This window comes from Mus caroli, unplaced genomic scaffold (assembly GCF_978045245.1).
Source record: "Mus caroli unplaced genomic scaffold, Mus_caroli_1 scaffold_19, whole genome shotgun sequence".
NCBI lineage: Eukaryota > Metazoa > Chordata > Mammalia > Rodentia > Muridae > Mus > Mus caroli.
In genome coordinates this window covers 9,936,169-9,957,383 of record NW_028227274.1, presented here as the reverse complement: position 1 = coordinate 9,957,383, position 21,215 = coordinate 9,936,169, and the positions used below count along the sequence as shown (strand labels likewise).

The following is a 21,215-nucleotide window of genomic DNA, read 5'->3' as shown; positions in this document are numbered from 1 at the left end:
AAGTACCCAAGGAGCTGAAGGGGTCTGCAACCCTATAGGTGGAACAACAATATGAACTAACCAGTACCCCCCCAGCTCCAGTCTCTAGCTGCATATGAAGCAGAAGATGGCCTAGTCAGCCATCATTGGAAGAGAGGCCCCTTGGTCTAGCAAACTTTATATGCCCCAGTACAGGGGAACACCAGGGCCAAGAAGTGGGAGTGAGTGGGTAGGGGAGCAGGGCGGGGGTGATGGGTATAGGGGACTTTTGGGATAGCATATGAAATGTAAATGAATAAAATATCTAATTAAAAAAAAAAAAGAATGAGAACTCAGTGCAGATTGGCGTCATCAACCTGGACCTGACGTCAGGGAGTCTGATGCCGGGTGGCTAGTTATCAGATTATTTAAAACAGCACAATTTGGGGAAAGGTTTCCAGGTAACACTCAGCCCTGTCAGTCCAATTTCAGGTGCACAATACAGCTTAAGGTGTGACTGTATAGAAACTCCTTTATAGAGTACGTGTAACAGTGAGGGTGGGTTCTACAGCTAGAGGCCTAGAGTCTGATGTGGTCTCAGACCAATAGCATAAAGGCCAGCAAGCCATCAAGTACATGTGACTTCCCCACTAAGGATGGGAAGGAAGAAGTCTGAAATAATCACTCTGGGGAGTTAGGTGAGGTCTCTCTCACAGCTAGCGAGAGGGTCACCAGGTTGTTAGCCACACTCAGCTTTCTAGATGGAACGCAGGTGTTTGCTTTTCTCTGCCCCACAGAGGGACAGCCCTGCGTGATTAACTGATTGCCGTGCCTGGTTCTCCTAGCTGCTCTGTGCGTGCAAGGCCCTCTGCCCTTGTGTAGGAAGTGTTCTTCCTCTGCACTTGTGTTTTAAAGCAAGATGCCGTATGTTGTACTTTTTAAAGTAAAGCGTATTTCCAAGTTAAAGAGGATCCTGGCGCATCTTAATTGAAACATGGCATGGTGGTTCTACTGTCTGTGACGTATACCCAACCCTGACTCTGGGTTTAATAAGACCTTGGCTGTGCATGGCTGAACCTATCGATTTCTTTTCTTCTTCAACGCCATAGTGAGACTGTAGAAATATTCTCTTTAATGTGTTGAACTGTTACTCGCCTCTTCTCCGCTTTCTGGCTGTTTTTGAATGCAGCTGATGGCAGTTATATGAAGCTATATAAAGGCAGTTGTATGAAGGCCATGTGTAGTTGTAATTGTGCAAGCCAGTAAGAAGCAGATGTAAGGACGAGTCAGAGTTGAGTCTGGTGGCATTCGTCCTAGGACTGTCCACCTGGCCCGATTCCCAAGGACGCACTGGACAGTGGGGAAAGGAGTTTGGAAGGAGGTTTGTCACTTGATGACTTTTTGAAGGTGCCCTGCGATGACACTTGGGCAGTCCATGGTAAACGGTGGAAAGGTGGTGTCTCCATGTGAGAGCATTGGCCAGTGGGTGCCTGGGTAGAGGGAAGAGAAACATTTGTTAAATAGAGAGAGCCTTCTTAAGTCACCCCACATTTATTGTGGGTGCTCAGAAACCCCAATGTCAGCCAAACATGGCCTCATGGTAGAAATTCTGCATAAATGTGGTGTGTATGATTGACTCTAACAATATGAATGAGAGCCAGCAGGCAGCTGTTTGGGTTAAGGTCCCTGTTGTGAAGCATGGTGGCCTGTTGATCCCAGGACGCACACACTGGAAGAAAACTGACTCCCACCTCTTCCTCTGCACTGTGGCACAGACACAGCTACACACATGGCCCGACATGATAGATGAATAACAATCAAACAAACAAATAAGGTTTTTAAAAGATGAACTTAGATACATGTCTTATGGGTTTGCTTTGAGCTAACAGTGATTCATGACTCAGGCAGTTTTGGGTCCCACTGGTCAGTATTCCATGAAAAGAGTCGGAGGGAAAATCACAGGTTGTCCTTGCTGGAGAGAGACGAGACAGACTTGATTGATTAAAGCAGCGAGTTGCTTATTAGTGGTTTCCTTGCAGTTTAATTGGCTTTGTTGACTTATGTAAATAGTCTAAGGTGCCAGAGCCACCTCTGCCCCAGCAGAGCTTGCTGTTTCAGCATCAGCATGAAGATGGCTGCTGTGTCCCCATTGCCTTTGTCCACATCCTAGTGCTGATCTGAGGAGGCATGCCACTGTCATCAGTCCACGCTCACCATTAAATGGTGTACTCTGTGAAGCCATGAAGGATGCTGGGTAGTCTCTATTTATTTGTACTGCTAGATACTCCATAGTGGAAGATGTTTGTAAGGATTCATGAAGCTGAGCTGATTTTAATTAAATTTCTTGAGTTGAGCTTTTCTGTTGCTTTTTGTGGAACACGTTATCTAAAGCAGCAACAGCAGCAGTTTGCAGTGGATAACACTGATAATAACAGTTTTGGTTTCTTCCTAATAGGAACTGTCCAAGATCACAATGCCAGTGATATTTAACGAGCCTCTGAGCTTCCTGCAGCGGCTAACTGAATACATGGAGCACACGTACCTCATCCACAAAGCCAGTTCACTTTCCGATCCTGTGGAAAGGATGCAGGTATGTGCAGGCCAGGTGGGGGGTGCTCAGCGTTTGGGATGTAAATAAATAAGTAAATATTAAAAAGAAAAGATAGGTGGCCTTTGGAGAGAATATCTTCTGCCTGTATGGATGTGGAGTCTGTTGATAATAAATCTGATGGCCTCTAGTCTAGGCAGGAAATAGAAGGTGGGGCATCTGGGAGGCAGAAAGGATTCTGGGGTAGTGGCTGTCGAGGGATTCGCCTGGGAAGACATGATAAGACAGATGCATAGTACCTGAGCACAGGTAATCAGCCACGTAGCGGAATGTGGGTTAGAGTAAATGGGCTGTAATAAGTTATGATCTAGTCAGAGAGAGCCTAGCTCTATTGCCAAGGTGTTTGTAGATATAAAGAGGAAGAGGAGGAGAGAAGACGAGAAAGAATAAGAGAAGGAAGGAAGGAAGGAAAGAAGGAAAGAAGGAAAAGAGAAAAGAAAAGAGAAAGTCTTTTATATTCAGTCCTCCTGGCAGTCTCTGGGGATGGTCACTGTAATGAAGACTGATGGGAATTTCAGGAGCTACAGAAGCAGGTCATACAACCACACGTGGCTACTGGAAGCTCTTTCTTTCTTTCTTTCTTTTAATATTTTTATTAGATATTTTCTTTACATTTCAAATGTTATCCCCCTTTTCTAGTCTCCCCTCTGAAAATCCTCTATTCCCTCCTCCCTCCCTCTGCTCCCCAACCCACCCACTCCCACTTCCTGGTCCAGGCATTCCCCTATACTGGGGCATAGAACCTTCACAGGACCTAGGGCCTCTCCTCCCATTAATGACCAACTAGGCCATCCTCTGCTATATATACAGCTAGAGCCACAAGTTCCACCATGTGCTTTCTTTGATTGGTGGCTTAGTTCCAAGGAGCTCTGGGGGTACTGGTTAGTTCATATTGTTGTTCCTCCTATGGGGCTTCCGACCCCTTCAGCTCCTTGGGTACTTTCTCTAGCTCCTTCATTGGGGACCTTGTGCTCCATCCAATGGATGATTGTGAGCATCCACTTCTGTATTTGCCGGGCACTGGCAGAGCCTCTCAGGAGACAGCTATATCAGACTCCTGTCAGCAGTCTCTTGTTGGCATCTGCCATAGTGTCTGGGTTTGGTGGTTGTTTATGGGATGGATCCCAAAGTGGGGCAGTCTCTGGATGGTCGTTCCTTCAGTCTCTACTCCGAACTTTGTAACTCCTTCCATGGGTATTTTGTTCCCCTTGGAAACTCTTTCCAAGTCTTCAGTTAAGAAAGTACCATGTGGTAATTGTGAAATCAACATTTCTTTTTTTTTCTTTTTTTTTTTTTTTGGTTTTTTGGTTTTTTGGTTTTTTTGTTTGTTTGTTTGTTTGTTTGTTTGTTTTTCGAGACAGGGTTTCTCTATGTAGCCCTGGCTGTCCTGGAACTCACTCTGTAGACTAGGCTGGCCTCAAACTCAGAAATCTGTCTGCCTCTGCCTCCCAAGTGCTGGGATTAAAGGCGTGCACCTCCACTGCCCTGCGAAATCAACATTTCTTATTGCAAACTTTTTTGAAGATCTTCTCAAAAATTTGGAATACATAGTCACCATAACATTTTTATGCTGGATCAGTGTTCCAGTATATATATTCATAAGTGCTCAAGTAACAAGAAGTGTTTTTAATTTCCAAAATAAAAGATGATGTTTGCATGATGCACATGGATGGTGAAACACAGGCCAAGCTCAGCAGATACACTTCTACTCGATAAAACAGTGTCCCTCTGTTCTTTAATTCGTGGTGTACATGGATGGTGAAGCACAGGCTCAGCAGATACACTTCTAGATAAAGCAATGTCTTTCTGTTCTTTCATCCACTGTTTTTTAACTTAATTGGTGTCTTAGCCATAGTTTATATTGCTGTGATAAAATACCATGTCCATAAAAATCGTGGTGATGAAAGGATTCATTTCAGCTTACAGTTCCACATCACAGTCCGTCACTAAGAGAAGTCATGGCAAGAGTCTGGAAGCAGGAGCTGATGCAGAAGCCATGGAGGGTGCTGCTTAATGACTTGCTTGTCATGGCTTGCTCAGCCTGCTTTCTTTTAGAACCCAAGACCACAACCCAGAGATTGTCTCACCCATGGGCTGGGCCTTCCCCCATCAGTCATCGATCAAATGCACCACAGGTTTTCCCATATGCCAGCCTTGTAGGCACATTTTCTCAATTGAGGTTCCTTCTTCCCCAATGACTCTAGCTTGTGTCAAGTTGACATAAAACTTTGTCAACAAAATTGACTTTTGCACTAATTAAGTTGTTTAGTTTTGTATCATCTTTACCAATTCTAAATGTATGTTTGGTGCACCTTTAACTGAATATGTATACTTTTTCTTTGTCATCAGTCTACGAATGAAATAATTTTTACACTGAGTTAGATTTTATAGTAACTAGAAAATAATGTAATATATACAAAAGGATATGTGTAAGACATTTGAGGTGTGTATTTGAACCAGCTCCACTGAGAGACAACTGTGATTTAAAGTTTTTTGAAAGTCGGCATATTAGAAGTGATTGACTTAAAGGGATTTTTAAAAGTGCTTTGCAGAATTATAGCATCTCATAAAAGCCATGTTTGAGGGTAGCACTGTAGGATGAGATCTAGGAACTTTCATTATGAGTGTACAAGCTTCTACAGTAACTTTAGACAGCCACATTAAAAATCCAGACTAATCGAGCCTCTCAATAATCTTGTTAGTCACTGTCTTCTGTGCCACTTGGATTCCTGGGACCCAAAGACTGGCTGTTAATAACCTGTGCAATGCTCTATTCCAGTGTGTGGCTGCATTTGCTGTGTCTGCTGTCGCCTCTCAGTGGGAGCGCACTGGAAAGCCCTTCAACCCGCTTCTGGGAGAGACTTATGAATTAGTTCGGTGAGGTCTTCCGCTCCATTCTAGGTGGCTTGTTGAATAGAGTTTTCAGTGAAGAAAAATGGGTACAAACGATTATTTGTGTCTGGAGTACCTAATTATTTTGATGTCCATGTCTACGAAACTTGAGAAACTATCAAAAATACAAACTAGACATGTAATATACACATTACAAATAGATTACAAACTAGACATGTAATATACACATTACAAAATAGATATATTACAAACTAGACATGTAATATACACATTACAAGTGTTTCAGTGTTCCCAACCTTCTAGGATTAACTCTCCTCCATTTTTAGGTGGATGGCATGACATGTTCAGGGTTTTACTGTTACTACTGTTACTGGATAAAGCACCCTGACTAAAGGCAACTCAGGGAGAAAACTGTTTATTTCACTTACAGTTCATCAAAAGCAATGAAAACGAGCTCACAAAGGACGGGAGCTCACACACACAGGACGGGAGTTCACACACACAGGACAGAAGCTCACACACACAGGACAGGAGCTCACACACACAGGATGGGGAGCTCACACACACAGGACAGGAGCTCACACACACAGGACAGGAGCTCACACACACAGGACAGGAGCTTACACACACAGGATGGGGAGCTCACACACACAGGACAGGAGCTCACACACACAGGACAGGAGCTCATACACACAGGACAGGAGCTCACACACACAGGACAGGAGCTCACACACACAGGACAGGAGCTCACACACACAGGACAGGAGCTCACACACACAGGGCAGGAGCTCACACACACAGGGCAGGAGCTCACACACACAGGGCAGGAGCTCACACACACAGGGCAGGAGCTCACACACACAGGACAGGAGCTCACACAAGACAGGACGGGAGCTCACACACACAGGACAGGAGCTCACACACACAGGATGGGAGCTCATACACACAGGACGGGAGCTCACATACACTGGACAGGAGCTCACACACACAGGACAGGAGCTCACACACACAGGATGGGAGCTCACACACACAGGATGGGAGCTCACATACACAGGACAGGAGCTCACACACACAGGATGGGAGCTCACACACACAGGATGGGGAGCTCACACACACAGGACAGGAGCTCACACACACAGGACAGGAGCTCACACACACAGGACAGGAGCTCACACACACAGGATGGGAGCTCACACACACAGGGCAGGAGCTCACACACATAGGACGGGAGCTCACATACACTGGACAGGAGCTCACACACACAGGATGGGAGCTCACACACACAGGATGGGAGCTCACACACACAGGATGGGAGCTCACATACACAGGACAGGAGCTCACACACACAGGATGGGAGCTCACACACACAGGATGGGAGCTCACATACACAGGACAGGAGCTCACACACACAGGATGGGAGCTCACACACACAGGATGGGGAGCTCACACACACAGGACAGGAGCTCACACACACAGGACAGGAGCTCACACACACAGGACAGGAGCTCACACACACAGGATGGGAGCTCACACACACAGGGCAGGAGCTCACACACATAGGACGGGAGCTCACATACACTGGACAGGAGCTCACACACACAGGATGGGAGCTCACACACACAGGATGGGAGCTCACACACACAGGATGGGAGCTCACATACACAGGACAGGAGCTCACACACACAGGATGGGAGCTCACACACACAGGATGGGAGCTCACATACACAGGACAGGAGCTCACACACACAGGACTGGAACTCACACACACAAGACAGGAGCTCAAGAGGAAGGAATCCTACACAAACAGGACAAGAGCTTGTAAGACCCCCGATGCTGGGTCTCCGCTCAAGTCCAGGGATGAGCTGGCCAACACCCCAACATTCAGAGAGTAAACCACACCTGATGCAAACTGCAAGAGGTTTTATTATCAGCTAGCTGAGGATGAGGCAGGGGAGCTGTGACAGTAGGGAGCTTTTAACAGCTAGCTGAGGAGTTGGGAGGAGTTGGGAAGAGTTCTTCTCTTCCGGGTGTCCTTGGTGAAAAATACAAGGCAGGAGTGGGGAGTGAGTTCTTTCTGAATTTTTATCTCCATGTCCTCGGCACAGGAAGGCAGGCATCTCCGGTTGTACAGCATAGAAACAAAAAGGCTTTTTGCTGGCTATAGAGAACAAAGAGTTTCTTTCTAGCTGTATTTTTAAAGATCAGGGAAAACAAGCTTGGGGAACTTCTAGGGGCTTTACCTTCCAGGGAGAAATGCTCTAAGTCGGGGTCTCACAAGCTCACACAGGGCAGGAGCTCACACACACAAGACAGGAGCTCACACACACAGGACAGGAGCTCACACACACAGGACAGGAGCTCACACACACAGGACAGAAGTTCACACACACAGGACAGAAGCTCACACACACAGGACAGGAGCTCACACACACAGGACAGGAGCTCACACACACAGGACAGGAGCTCACACACACAGGACAGAAGCTCACACACACAGGACAGGAGCTCACACACACAGGACAGGAGCTCACACACACAGGACAGGAGCTCACACACACAGGACAGGAGCTCACACACACAGGACAGAAGTTCACACACACAGGACAGAAGCTCACACACACAGGACAGGAGCTCACACACACAGGACAGGAGCTCACACACACAGGACAGGAGCTCACACACACAGGACAGAAGCTCACACACACAGGACAGGAGCTCACACACACAGGACAGAAGTTCACACACACAGGACAGAAGTTCACACACACAGGACAGAAGCTCACACACACAGGACAGGAGCTCACACACACAACACAGGAGCTCACACAGGACCAGAGCTAACACACACAGGGCAGGAGCTTACACACACAGGGCAGGAGCTCACACACACAGGACAGGATCTCACACACACAGGGCAGGAGCTCACACACACAGGACAGGAGCTCACACACACAGGACAGGAGCTCACACACACAGGACAGGAGCTCACACACACAGGACAGAAGCTCACACACACAGGACAGGAGCTCACACACACAGGACAGAAGTTCACACACACAGGACAGAAGCTCACACACACAGGACAGGAGCTCACACACACAACACAGGAGCTCACACAGGACCAGAGCTAACACACACAGGGCAGGAGCTTACACACACAGGGCAGGAGCTCACACACACAGGACAGGATCTCACACACACAGGGCAGGAGCTCACACACACAGGACAGGAGCTCACACACACAGGATGGGCGCTCACACAGGACAGGAGCTCACTCAGGACAGGAGCTCACATAGGACAGGAGCCTGGAGCTGATGCAAACGCCATGGAGGGGTGCTGCTTACTGGCTTGCTCTTCAAGGCTTTTTCAACCTGCTTTTTTATAGAACCCAGGACTGCAAGCTCACAGTGGGCAGGTTGGGTTGGGCTCCCACATCAATCATTAGTCAAGAAGCTATCCTACAGACTTCTACAGACCATCATTATGGGGGTATCTGCAGTCAGGAAGCAGAGAGCAGACAGGAGGTGAAGCCAGGCTGTCAAAACTTCCAACCAGCCTCTAGTGGTCACTTCATCCATTAAGGCTGCAACTCCCAAAGCTCCCAGAACTTTCCAGAACAGCTGGGGACCGATGCTTCTAAAACCCAAGCCTGTGGGGGACATTCCACATTCAGAGCACAGCCTAGTCTTTGTGTAAATCACCCAAATCCATAGGACTGTTCTTTATTTTAATATGTACAAGCAGCTCGCTTTCTAATGGCATGGGACAGAGTAGCTTCTGTGTTGTTGTTCCTCATGTAAGGCCACACTATAATGAAGATAATATTAAAACACTTTTTCTTCATTGAACTTTTCCTAAACATTTTAACAAATTCAATGACAGTTAACTGTAACAATGCGTTTTTCTTTTTTCTTCTAATCTTAAGAGATGACCTTGGGTTTAGGCTCATCTCAGAACAGGTCAGCCATCATCCCCCAATCAGTGCATTCCATGCAGAAGGGCTCAACAATGACTTCATCTTCCATGGCTCAATTTACCCCAAACTGAAGTTCTGGGGCAAGAGTGTAGAAGCAGAACCTAAAGGAACCATCACCTTGGAGCTTTTAGAGTGAGTACACGAAAACCATTCTTTCTCATGTGGCCTCTGCACTCACACACACCCGACCATGCCTGTTCAGCTGAGGATCATGAAAGAAAGTGTGATCAAGTGTATGCTTTCTGCCCCTGGGTGACAGACTTCGGAAGCATGGCAGTAGCCACTGCTAAGCAGGCTGGTTGGTGTACTACTGTTTCATTGATGTTTAATGTGTGTGGATCCACTTAAGGTAGGTGCGATGAACTCAAAGGCACTTCTCACAAGAGCAGCTGACTGGTTCCCATGATGCCCCATGAGGTGACAATTATGTGACGTGTTAGAAATTAGGTGGTTGGGAACTCTCTTCTGCAGGATTAACTTTAAAGTCTAAAGCATTTGTAGATGAGCTCATGTGTCCTCCACCCACTGGAAACTGCTAACTAGGACTGGAAGCCCTGAACAGGAGCCACAGAGCAACATTCTGGAATTCTGAACAATAAGGGCAGACTGTAAGGACAGATAGTAAGTACAGCAGATTAGGAAGAAAAGTCAAACCCTCAACACCAGCTTGGCAGTGAGATTCCTGGTTTTATATTTTGTCCTTGCTAACAGTCTGAGCAGCAAATTGCAAAATGGCATTAGCAGCAGACAGAAGAGGTCCCAAGAGAGACCCTTTCTTGTCTCCTTAGAGATGCCTCACAGACAGTGTCAAATCTGGCTTGTTTTACCTCCTAACCTTTTCCCAAAGCAAGTGTCTGGTCCTCCGTGCTCTCTGGTACTCTCTGGTACTAGGTGCCGGTCTCTGAAATCTTGAAAAAGCTCAGCAGCTAGGAACCAACGGGGTAAAGGTGTGCGAACCAACTCTTACCATGTTGACAGAGAGGTCAAACCAGTGTAAGGGTAGATGTGTGTTCTAAAGCACACAGTGGGGCGCATTCCTCTCCTAACCCTTGCGCTTGGCATTCATCCCAGGTGGTCCATCAAGGGCACAGAGGTGTAAGCACTAGGTGACTCTAGGCCCAGATCCCGCATGGCATGGCGTGGGTCTGATGAACATTAAAAGGCTTTGAAAGTCGTAGTGATGCAGAGGAGGGTCAGGACTCATGGTCTGGCGTTATGTTAATTGCCTCCACTCAGAACCAAAGTCAGCATTCTCCACGTGTAAAGAGAATAGCAATCTCTTAACACTCAAGTATCCAGAATATAATTCAGAATAATTGGCTTTACTAAGAAATTGGGGGAAAAAAACCCTCAACAGCTCACACTGAAAGGACAATGAACAGCCTCTAACCTCAAGATGACCCAGGTACTGTACAAAATTTGCATCAGGTAGAAGTACTTGTCACTACTGTGGCTGGTAATAAACGTGAGCGCTCACATGAACAGAGGGTTATTCTATGAACACCCTTCAACAGAAGTGTTTGCGGGCTTATTAGTGCTAGAAAACACAGCAAGGGAAATACAGTAGCCAGGGCAGGCTCACTATTGAGTTGGGGGAAGTTGTAGGGGCTGGATGCTGAGATAGCATGATGGAGAATAAGTCCAGTTTGAGTTCTGACTCTTCCCACTTACCTATAGGGAGTCTCCATGTAATAGAGCAAAGGCGAGAAAGAGGAGGAGGAGGAAGAGAGAGAGAGAGAGAGAGAGAGAGAGAGAGAGTGTATTCCCTTCACATGTGTGTTCAAGTGCATGTATGTGGAGGCCAAGGGCTGACATCAGTTACCTTCCTTGGTCACTCTACTTTCTATGCTGAGGCAGGGTCTCCCATTTGAACCCAGAGCTCCCTGATTTAGCTAATCTAGTCGGTCAGCTCACCAGGGGTCCCATATCTCTGCCTCCTGCACAGTACAATAGTAGGAAGGCAGCTCCCTCCTGGCTGGCGTTTCTGTGGGTGCTAGGATGGTCTTTACTCATTCTCATCAAGTGCTTTTGAACTACCTCGTAAGCCCTGGGTGATTCTTTAGGCATAAAGGAGTTGATTCTAAATTTATATGGAAAAGCAAATAAAACAGAACTAAAAATACCGACAGTTTTGAAAAGGAGCAAAAGAACTAAGAGCTGCTCCGAGGTGACTGGATTTACAGCTATCCTGAGACGCCGTGCTGCTGTTATGTCGGTGGGGGCTGTGGGCTACACAGAGGTGTGGTCAGTGTGGATCATGGACTCAGAAAGGCAAACTGTTAAGTTTTGGAAGAAAACCGAAAACCTATTGAGTTTTAGGTAGAACTCTCTTTACAAACACAGTACAAAAAGCACAATACACAAAAGACTGGTTTAAAAACTCGATTAAATTTATAGCTCTCTCTGAATTGCACTATTTAGCATATGAAAGATAAACTATAGACTATTGGAAATTATATACCGATATGAAGGGTTGGTGTCCAGAATATATAAAGAGCCCTGAAATAGTTATATATATGGCCCCCAAAAGTTTTTGTTTTCAAAGCAAGCAACATGTAGCATTACAAGTTTGGGGGTTTGACTTGGTTAGCTGGCTTGGGGTAAACTGGACAGACCTTTTTCTGGAGACTGTCGCATGGGCTTCATTTTGATTTTCTACCTCTCCACTTACTGTTCGTACTTCACCAAACTTTGGAATAACACAGGTTGAATATTCCTTTTCAGAAAAGCTTGGGAAGACAGCTATTCTATATTTAGGAGCCTTTGGATTTTGGAATGGCTGTAGATCTTACCAGTTGAAAGAAATACCATCTGAAAGTCCAAGGTCCAGAATGCTCTGAAATCAAGGGTTGTTTGAGTTTTGTGTCAGTGTGCAGATGTTTTGGAGGTTGAATTTTTGAATTAAGGATGTTAAACTTGTGTATAGCTTATTTTTTAAAACAATAAAAAAGAGAAGGTAATTCTGGTTTTACTATGAGTTAACATCAGTGAGGTGTGTGTGTGTGTGTGTGTGTGTGTGTGTGTGTGTGTGTGTGTGTGTGAAAGCCCATATGCACGAACACCTGTGGGTTTGGGTGAGTGCATAGAGGCCAAAAGCTGACACCAGGGTCTTCTTGTATTGTTGTCTACCCTATTTCCTGAGACAGTGCCTCTCACTGACTGGGACCAGCAAGGCCCTGGAATCTGCCTTTCCAGATGCTTCGGTTGCTGTGCTTACAGATGTGCACTGCCACACCCTGCTTTCACACGGGATTAAACCCAGGACATCATGCTTGTGCATCGAATGTCACTTGAAACAGACTCCTTTTTTAGACAAAATGACTCTCAACTACTAATCTGGGTTTGGGGTTGTTTTTTAGCCACAACGAAGCATACACATGGACAAACCCCACCTGTTGTGTGCATAACATCATCGTGGGCAAACTCTGGATTGAACAGTATGGCAACGTGGAAATCATAAACCACAAGTAAGACGCCCTCTGGCCGGCTCTTTGTGTACTCCTCTCTTCTAACAACCTGACTGCATGGCGGACGTTTAAGAACAGGGAACACACAGCTCCCTAGCGAGTAGGATAGAGGACTTTCCATTTTGTAATCCCTGCTAGCAGCTTTGTGTAGCACAGGCTGAGCGACCCTGGGCGGACCTTGGGCCTCCCCAGGGCTGCCTTCCAGTTTCAGCTGGCTTCCCATAGTGTTCAATGGTATTGCTGTAGGGCAGGTAAAGTGGGAGAAGCAAGGAGGTTTTGTGAGAAGTTAGTTTCCGATTCTGTCACTCACTGCTCTGAGTACTTCTGAGCTTGTCCTTGTGGGTAGTGCTGATGAAGGGGAGGGATGGGAAGCCCCTGAGGTCTGCTGCTACAGAAAGTCTGCAAACAGTGGCTGCCACCAGAGAGCCATCGCTTACTGTTCTCAACATTGTGTCGTCATGGAAATTTACCTTCCTTTGTAGGACTGGGGACAAGTGTGTGCTGAATTTTAAGCCATGTGGTCTTTTTGGCAAGGAATTACACAAAGTTGAAGGCTACATACAAGATAAAAGGTATGGGTTCTTTTTTTTTTTTCAGTTTTGATTGTATGTGATTATTTAGATATTGGTGTTCAGCTGTGCTGCCTGCTAGACTGGCATTCTAATAACAGTAAAGTCTTCTAAAGAAAACAACTATTTCTTTAAAGATTGTACCTATAAAAAATATAGTAACACTTTATTACAGCACAACATAGGCTTAGCCAACAACTTAACAAGCGTCTCTCTTGATAGCAAAAAGAAGCTCTGTGCTCTCTATGGGAAGTGGACAGAGTGCTTGTACAGTGTAGACCCTGCCACTTTTGATGCTTACAAAAAAAATGATAAGAAAAACACAGAAGAGAAGAAGAACAGCAAACAGGTAAGCACAGTGGACAGACCCTCGGGGCCGCCTATCTCCGGGCCGATTTCAGCGCTGCTAACACAGGAATTCTTCTCCTCGCAGCTTTGGCTTTTGGCTTTTTTTTTTTTTTTTTTTTTTGCTTTTTGCTTTTTGCTTTTTGAAGACAGGAAGTCAGGGTTTCTCTGTGTAGCCCTGGCTGTCCTGGAACTCACTCTGTAGACCAGGCTGGCCTCGAACTCAGAAATCTGCCTGCCTCTGCCTCCCAAGTGCTTGGATTAAAGGTGTGCACCACCACTGCCCAGCAAGTTGCATCTTTTGAATGGAGAGATATCTATCATGCTTGGAGAATGCCAGGCCTGAGCTTCTGGTGGCAGTATGTCACTAGTGTGTGGATTGTCCACTTGACTGGTGTCACTCGGGAAAGTTGATGCCTGTCTCAATGGCACAGGAGTGGGTTCCCTCCTGTCCCTGTGTTAGACGTAGAAACAGTCCTTGTAAGTAAGTTTTCCTCACATCTGTGTTACCTGTCTCATTGCTCTGTTTCTACCTCACTGACTCAACACCATAGTTGAGGCTGTCCTACACCATTCTCTTCATGCCAGATGTAGCTATTTGTGGAACATCTCTGTCCCAGTCCCAGGCAAGCACAAGCTGCCTGCCTGCCTGCCACAGGCCTGCTTTGGCATTCTGCAGGTTTGTATTTCCTTCCTGCAGTCAGAGTTGCTGAGCGCTAAAGAGAGATTGTATCTGTGGGGACAGGGGATGCTTGTTTGGAGCCTAGCCAGGAGGAGCAGGGACTGGGTTAGAAACCACCTCTGTCATCCATGAGCGGTGCAAGCTCAGGTCATTTTCAGCTCTTGGCCTCTGAGGTCGACTCTAGAATGGGCGTTCTAGTAGCACTTTTTTGCAAGATGAGTGGAGTTCTTTGCTGGACTTTGTGAAGGTCTCAGAACACTATGCTCTCAGTTTAAAGTCCTTTTTGCTCCCAGTATGCCCCCTGTGTACCAGCCAGGCATTGTCTGATAGCTCACTCAATATGCAGGCTCTAAGTCCTAATCCAGGCTCAGTCCCCAGACTCAGACCTGCCAAGCCATAAAGCTGGGCCTTGTTCTGTTTGTTTCTTCTTTTTAAAACATTCCTTCAGCTTTCATACTGAATGGTAGGGTTTCTTTTGGTGTCTCCACACATACATAGCAAGTATATGTCGTATTTCCTGCCTCATCACCGTCTTTCCTTCCTATTTCCTGTTTCTTCTTGCCCTCCCTCCTCCTAAACAGCCCCACTTGCACTTTCCTGGCGTGCATGGTGCGTAACCTAGAGCATCCATCTGAGAGAAAGTGTTGACACACTTTCCACGTCTGGCTGGTTTCATTTCATGTGACAGTCTCCACATCTGTTCATCTCCCCATTAGTTTTTAGACATGAGGAGGTTCAAGAAGTTCCTGTTTTTCTCAGGGGTAGATGGCACATTTATCTATGTGTGACATTGGCGGTTAGCCTTGGGCCTGGTTGTTTTGTTTCTGGCTGGAGTGCACAGCTTTGATACACCTCCCTCGGCTGTGAGTGCACAGCTCCTCATGTTCCTGCCTGCGTGGATCTGCTCTGTGAGGTGAGCCCACTGTCCTCTGCAGGAAGCCTTAGTGGGATGAAGAAGGAAATGTCCCAGCCTGCATGACTGCGGCAGCACTGAGAGAGGACCTTGGTGATTGCCACTTCCTCAGCACGCATGTCACCGAGCTTCATAGAGTGTGGATGGCAAAGGACTCTGGCCAGATTCTAGAAAATACTCTTATGTTCTGACCTTTATAGAGAGGCAACCTTCCTCTCAAGCGTCCACCCTGGGCTGCTTTCCCCTGTCCTGGGTGCAGCTCCCTCCTGCCAACTGCTGCTGTCCCTAAAAGATTCCCATGTCCTGGGCAGCAGCATCGGCATCCCAGCACCTTGCTGTTTTCCCACTGTCTGTTCACAAGGCACCTCAGCCAGGAGCTGTGCTTTTGTTAATTCATGTTGAGGATTTTATTGCACCTTCTAAATCTTTGACTTCATTATGTTTTCTGTTACGATGCTAGTAGCTTCACATGAGTGAAAGCCCAAACATTGGCAGAGGCCAAAACATACAGTGCTTAGCAGAGCTCTGGTCCATGGGGAAGTAGGCAGAGGAAACCACTGGGTTCCTTTTTCAAAGAAGAGCCCCTGTTTGTCTGCAGAGTTGAGTAAGCCAGTTGAGGGCTCTGTGTCATTGATGAATTTCGTTAAATGGCTAAGTATGTAAAATTTCGCTCTCACATGTGTGCATGCATTGGCGTCTGACTCTCTCCTGTTTAAATGTGTTCCTGACCTTTAGTGTGTAGCTCTCAGGTGGTCAGGCTGTTCCTGTAGCACTCTGCTTCCCAGCTCTGAGCATTTTGAACTTTCTCAGTAAATATTCATTATGTGTTTAAAAGACTAGAAGTTTTTAAAAAAGTAAAACACTATCGTGAAGAAAGCTGGCAGCAACAAGGGCTTAAACACAGACACAGGGAGTGGGATAAGTGAGCCCCAGACACCCAGTGTCAGTCACTCTGAGGAGGGACAAGTAGAGCACCCCCAGTAGTCCTGCTCTCTTCTCCTGGGTTTGCCTACATAGCCTGTGACCTTAGCATCCTGCCTCCCTCTCCCGGTGGCTGTCCTCTCATCCACACATGCTTCAGGAGCATGTTTTTGGTCGTTAACTCCTTATTGCTTTGGCCCCAGGATCCCTCCATTATTCCAAGTAGCTGGAGGTTGGCAACTGCCTTGCTGATTTGCATCTACAGGATTGGCCATGTGGCTTTGGAGGGGGTGGGATGCTCTTTCTGCTAATGGTTGAAGAAAAAGTGTAGGGGTAATTGACACCACCATGGGGCTCCAGGGACAGTCCTGGGGACCATGGAGGCTGAGTCCTTTCCGGTCCTCACACCCTGGGCTGTGTCGTGTGCCTACACATGCCTCAGTCTGTCTGGCCTTTGGGAAAACTGCTTTTTGGGCAAGGAGTTTCAGCCCTTCTGTGTGTACTCTGAGACTTTGTTTAGTAGTCAGAGCACATAGTCATATATTTATAACCTTGCTTGGCCTTCTAGACAAGCTCATCTGAGGAGTCTGATGAAATGCCAGTGCCAGATTCTGAGAGCGTATTCATTATCCCTGGAAGTGTGCTCCTGTGGCGGATAGCCCCGCGGCCTCCCAACTCTGCTCAGGTGAGCCCAGCCTGCTAGAGTAACTACTTGATATCCAGTTTGCATAATGCCAGTCCACAGGCAGCAGAGCCTAAAACCTTTTAGTTGTCCCCCTGCTGCCTCCTGTAGGTCACATTCCCTCCTTATGCAGAGGGCTTGCTCTCTGTGAGCTGGAAGGCGTGCTGGGTAGAGCTTTGCTAAGGGTCCTTTTAGCAGAGCATAGGGGTGAGACAAGCCCTTGTTAGACAAACTGATGCAGTTGGTCAGTGTAACCCCTCCAGACCCAACAGGATGAGACTGTAATGAAGGAAACAGAATGGATGTTAGTATGCTACCCTGTGAGGTCTGCTGTGAGCTGAGTGTCCACGGGATGGTGCAGATTTCGATGGAGGCCTTTAGCAGTGTCCTCGGAGCAAGGCTGACCAGCACAGCTGCCGTGGGAGCTGTTGCCCCTGGACTGGATGGGCTCTCCGTGGTCTTCTCCCTCACCGTGGTCGGTACTAACACGGTTACTTGTCTGTGTTTCAGATGTATAACTTTACCAGCTTTGCCATGGTTTTGAATGAAGTAGACAAGGAGATGGAGAGTGTGATTCCCAAGACTGACTGTAGGCTACGGCCTGACATCAGAGCCATGGAGAACGGAGAGATAGGTGAGAAGACTGCCAGCAGGCCATGGTACCCTGAGTCCTCTTAGAGTTATCGTTAAAACCTAGCACCTTTGGCTTTAAGTTTGGAAATCTGAGCTCACCCTTACTTCAGTTCAGATTCATGAATGTTGCTCCCTCTGTAAACTGCACTGCAGGTGGCTTGGGATGGACGTCAGAGGACACTTAGCTACTTGAAACTGTAGTCTCCAAACTTCGCTATGTATTTGAAAATTCACATTGCGAGCCTCCTAAGAGTATGGCTTCATCTTCCATAACCCATTTAATCTTAAAACGGGAAACTTCTGTTGACTTGAGAGGCCATGACTCCAGTCTAGTATTAAAAAAGCACAGGACAGTCTTGGACAGTACAGACCTCCTCCTCTACTGTGTGTGGTATCGGGCTTCAAGTTCTTATTGAGACTAGTTCTCTACAGAGGGATAGAACAAAGGTATTTTGTACAGTTGTTTGAATTAATTAGGAATGGGCTGAAGGGAATCTCTGAGGTCTCACTCAGAATTTTCAATCATCTCACTTCTACTTAGTTTTTCTACTCAGCTCTCATTAAAGCGTTTTAATCTGACATTGGTGGCCCTAACAATAAGCATATTGACTTTTTGTAAATGCAGAGGTATCTGGATGTTGTTTGATGAAAGCTCATTAAATGCATGAATGAAATTCCCAATGTATTGGTTTAAAAAAAAAAGATATGGCAGTGTCAGATGCCAACGTCTCCTATGACTAGTCTAGAGTATGTGTGAATTTTTTGTCTAATTAACTTAGTTGATACTGGGAGTTGATCCTGGAGTTTCACATGCTAGGTAAATTCTCAACTATTGGGGTAAATCTCTAGCCCTTTTTGTTTTTAAAATAAGGGTCTTACTAAGTTCCCCACATTAGCCTTGAACTTACAATCTTCCTGCCTCAATTTCCAAATAGGTAAGATTCCAAACTGCCACCAACCTGCACTAGTGTGTATCAGATTTTATGTTGACTTTAATACTCCGTGTGGCCAGTGTCGTCTAGAGTTCCTGTTCTTAGTGCCATGCCTGGCATGTCCTACATATGAATGTGTTTTCCATTGGCCTTTAGATCTAGCTAGTGAAGAAAAGAAACGGCTTGAGGAAAAGCAAAGAGCAGCCCGCAAGAACAGGTCCAAGTCGGAAGAGGACTGGAAGACAAGGTGCGTGCCCTGCTCAGTGTGAGTGTCAGGGGTGACTGAGTGGGAGCCACAGAGCAGGCTCCCGGGCTCAGAGGGTATGATTTCCAGCTACAGTATTCTAAAGTATTACAATGAAGAGTTGTGCTTGTGACAAGGAACAGGACTTGAGAAGTTAAAGCTACAGTGGTGACAGTTGTTACAGACAACATCTGCTGAGCGCATTTATCTTTTCCCCTTCTCCGGCATTCCTTCTATATTGAGAGGATCTCAAGTTCCATATTGAATACAATCTAGTTAGATTTGGGCATGTCTATATATAAATTATAGGATCGATCACGTGTGCATGCATATATCATGCATCATTAGAGTAGTTCCTTTTCCAAACGCAGGGGTTAGACAGGATAAAATTAGGAAAAATATTTGGGGCAGTGTCAAATATCTGATGTTTTATTTGTCTGGGAGTTCCTTTATAGTCTTGTTTTATTAATGAGTCACCTGTAACCATTGTTCCACAATTCAGTTAGTATGTGAATGTTAAAGTCAACATAGTCACAATGTTGCAAGCATTCTAGTAGACAGGATAGTCATCTCACATCTTTAAATAGATGTAACAATGCTCTTATAGCATTTACCTCATGGGTGTTTTGGACTTTTTCACATAATAGTTTTTGGGAAAGAATTTGAACCCAGGCAGATGGCTGCTACGGTTGCACGAACAGGCAAGGCCCCTCACTTTCCTGCCTGCGCACATCCCAGGTCTCTTAACACTATAAGTGTTAAAGCTTCTCCAAGTGCTGGATTGTTAGCATGATAATACTTGGCTTGGCTCCTACATTTTAAAGACAAAGAAATGATTCAGGTAGCTCATTTCATAATTAGGACAGGTTAAACTGTTAAAAGCTAGATATAGCCCCAGTAAAATCTGGACTGGATTCATTTCACTGGGTTGTATGTGGCATAGCAGATAAGACCATACCCTTGGAACTCAAACCTGTTTGCCAGTGATGACTTGAGCAACCAGCAACTGTGTAAGTGCTCTGAGGCTCAGCTCACCTGCAGAGGGAGCGCTTGAGGGTACATGTGATCCCTCCAGTCACTGACACACTGTTGTCAGCATCACACATGGGACAGAGCCCATTTAGCACTCATTGCTAACTGCTGTGGATTGTAGCTACTTTGCCTGAAGATATGTCCCCTTTAGGAATAGTACCCATATGTCCTCTGACTAAAACCACTAGAAAACCCGTCACTTCTTTAAGGTCACTCAGGACATCCATGGCACACAGAGCCAAGCACTTAAATAGCAATAACCTGTGCTTTTTTGAGTCATTTGCCCTCTGAACTTTGTCGTTTCTCATTGACAGGTGGTTCCATCAAGGTCCTAACCCCTACAGTGGAGCACAGGACTGGATTTATTCTGGCAGCTACTGGGACAGAAACTACTTCAATTTGCCTGATATTTATTAAAGTGAAGAGAAGTCAAGGTGTTTGCTAATCTAAATAAGTCTTAAGCTTAAGATTTTAAATGTTTTTCCTTGGTTTCTACTCCTCTATAATTTGTGTTTCACCCAATAGGGCAAGGCATCTGGTACACTGGGGATGACCTGAAAGAGAAGAGGCAGTGCTGCGCCACAGCTGTCCCCTTGGAGCCCTGCTCATGGCCAGTGAGAAGCTGTTGGCTGCAGCTCCTATCCCCACACTGCCGGAGATGGAAACCTAGTGTAATACTCAGCTCTATGGGATTCTATAGTGATCCAAAAATCAAGTTATTTTGAATATTTTTATGCTATAATGCTTGAATATTTTAGGTGTAGCTTTGAAATGTTTAGAATTCTTCTGTACAATGTTAAGTGTTCAAATGTAGAGATTATCATTTTACAAAAACTAAATTGGTAAGATGGCCTTTTAGGGAAATTAATCCTCTCAATCTCACTTTCCTGCCTCCTAGAGAGGGGGCAGAATTCCTGATCTGGAAATTCTGAACTGGAGCAGGTATTTATTATCTTAGTGCGCGGAATTTACGTTCACACATTGTATTAGACTTTACAGGGTTAACTTGTAACAAAAATGCCCTAAAAATAGATTTTAATCAATATCATCTAATGACACACCTTTTAGCCTCAACTTCCAGTGGCAAATGCCACCGAGAAATTAAGCTGCACTCGTGTATTATAATCTAGGTAAGAGAAGGCCTTGTGCATTTTGAGTTTGCAAGGTACTGGAGACCTACTGTACAGTAGCTTTCCCCATTCATTGGGGTAATCTCATAGTATTTATCCAACCAAACCAGACTGAGATACTTGCCCTAGAGAGCCTTAGGTAGCTTCCAGTAAGTTATGTTGTCTTGAAGTTAACAAGTGTTATGATGCTAAATAAAGGCTTTAGAATATCAAAAAAAAAAGTGTGAATGCTTTCAGAATTTCAGTTGATATTATAACCTAATACTATCC

At 45.8% G+C, this 21,215-nt stretch overlaps 1 protein-coding gene across 5 annotated transcripts in view; it reads left to right on the top strand.

Moving 5' to 3' along the window:
- Positions 1–21,166, top strand: part of Osbpl1a (oxysterol binding protein like 1A) — a 195,539-nt gene extending 174,373 nt beyond the window's left edge. For 4 of the 5 annotated variants that reach the window (XM_021150443.3, XM_021150449.3, XM_021150448.3 and 1 more), the window contains 10 exons: positions 2,414–2,548; positions 5,346–5,443; positions 9,345–9,527; positions 12,755–12,862; positions 13,345–13,434; positions 13,654–13,780; positions 16,861–16,977; positions 17,485–17,608; positions 18,696–18,786; positions 20,130–21,166. In XM_021150443.3, the coding sequence (XP_021006102.1) occupies positions 2,414–2,548; positions 5,346–5,443; positions 9,345–9,527; positions 12,755–12,862; positions 13,345–13,434; positions 13,654–13,780; positions 16,861–16,977; positions 17,485–17,608; positions 18,696–18,786; positions 20,130–20,232 (1,176 nt within the window). In that variant the 3' untranslated portion in view covers positions 20,233–21,166. The remainder of the gene's footprint in view (positions 1–2,413; positions 2,549–5,345; positions 5,444–9,344; positions 9,528–12,754; positions 12,863–13,344; positions 13,435–13,653; positions 13,781–16,860; positions 16,978–17,484; positions 17,609–18,695; positions 18,787–20,129) is intronic. The other variant, XM_085833702.1, reaches the window with a different exon arrangement.
- Positions 21,167–21,215: the final 49 nt, after the last annotated feature.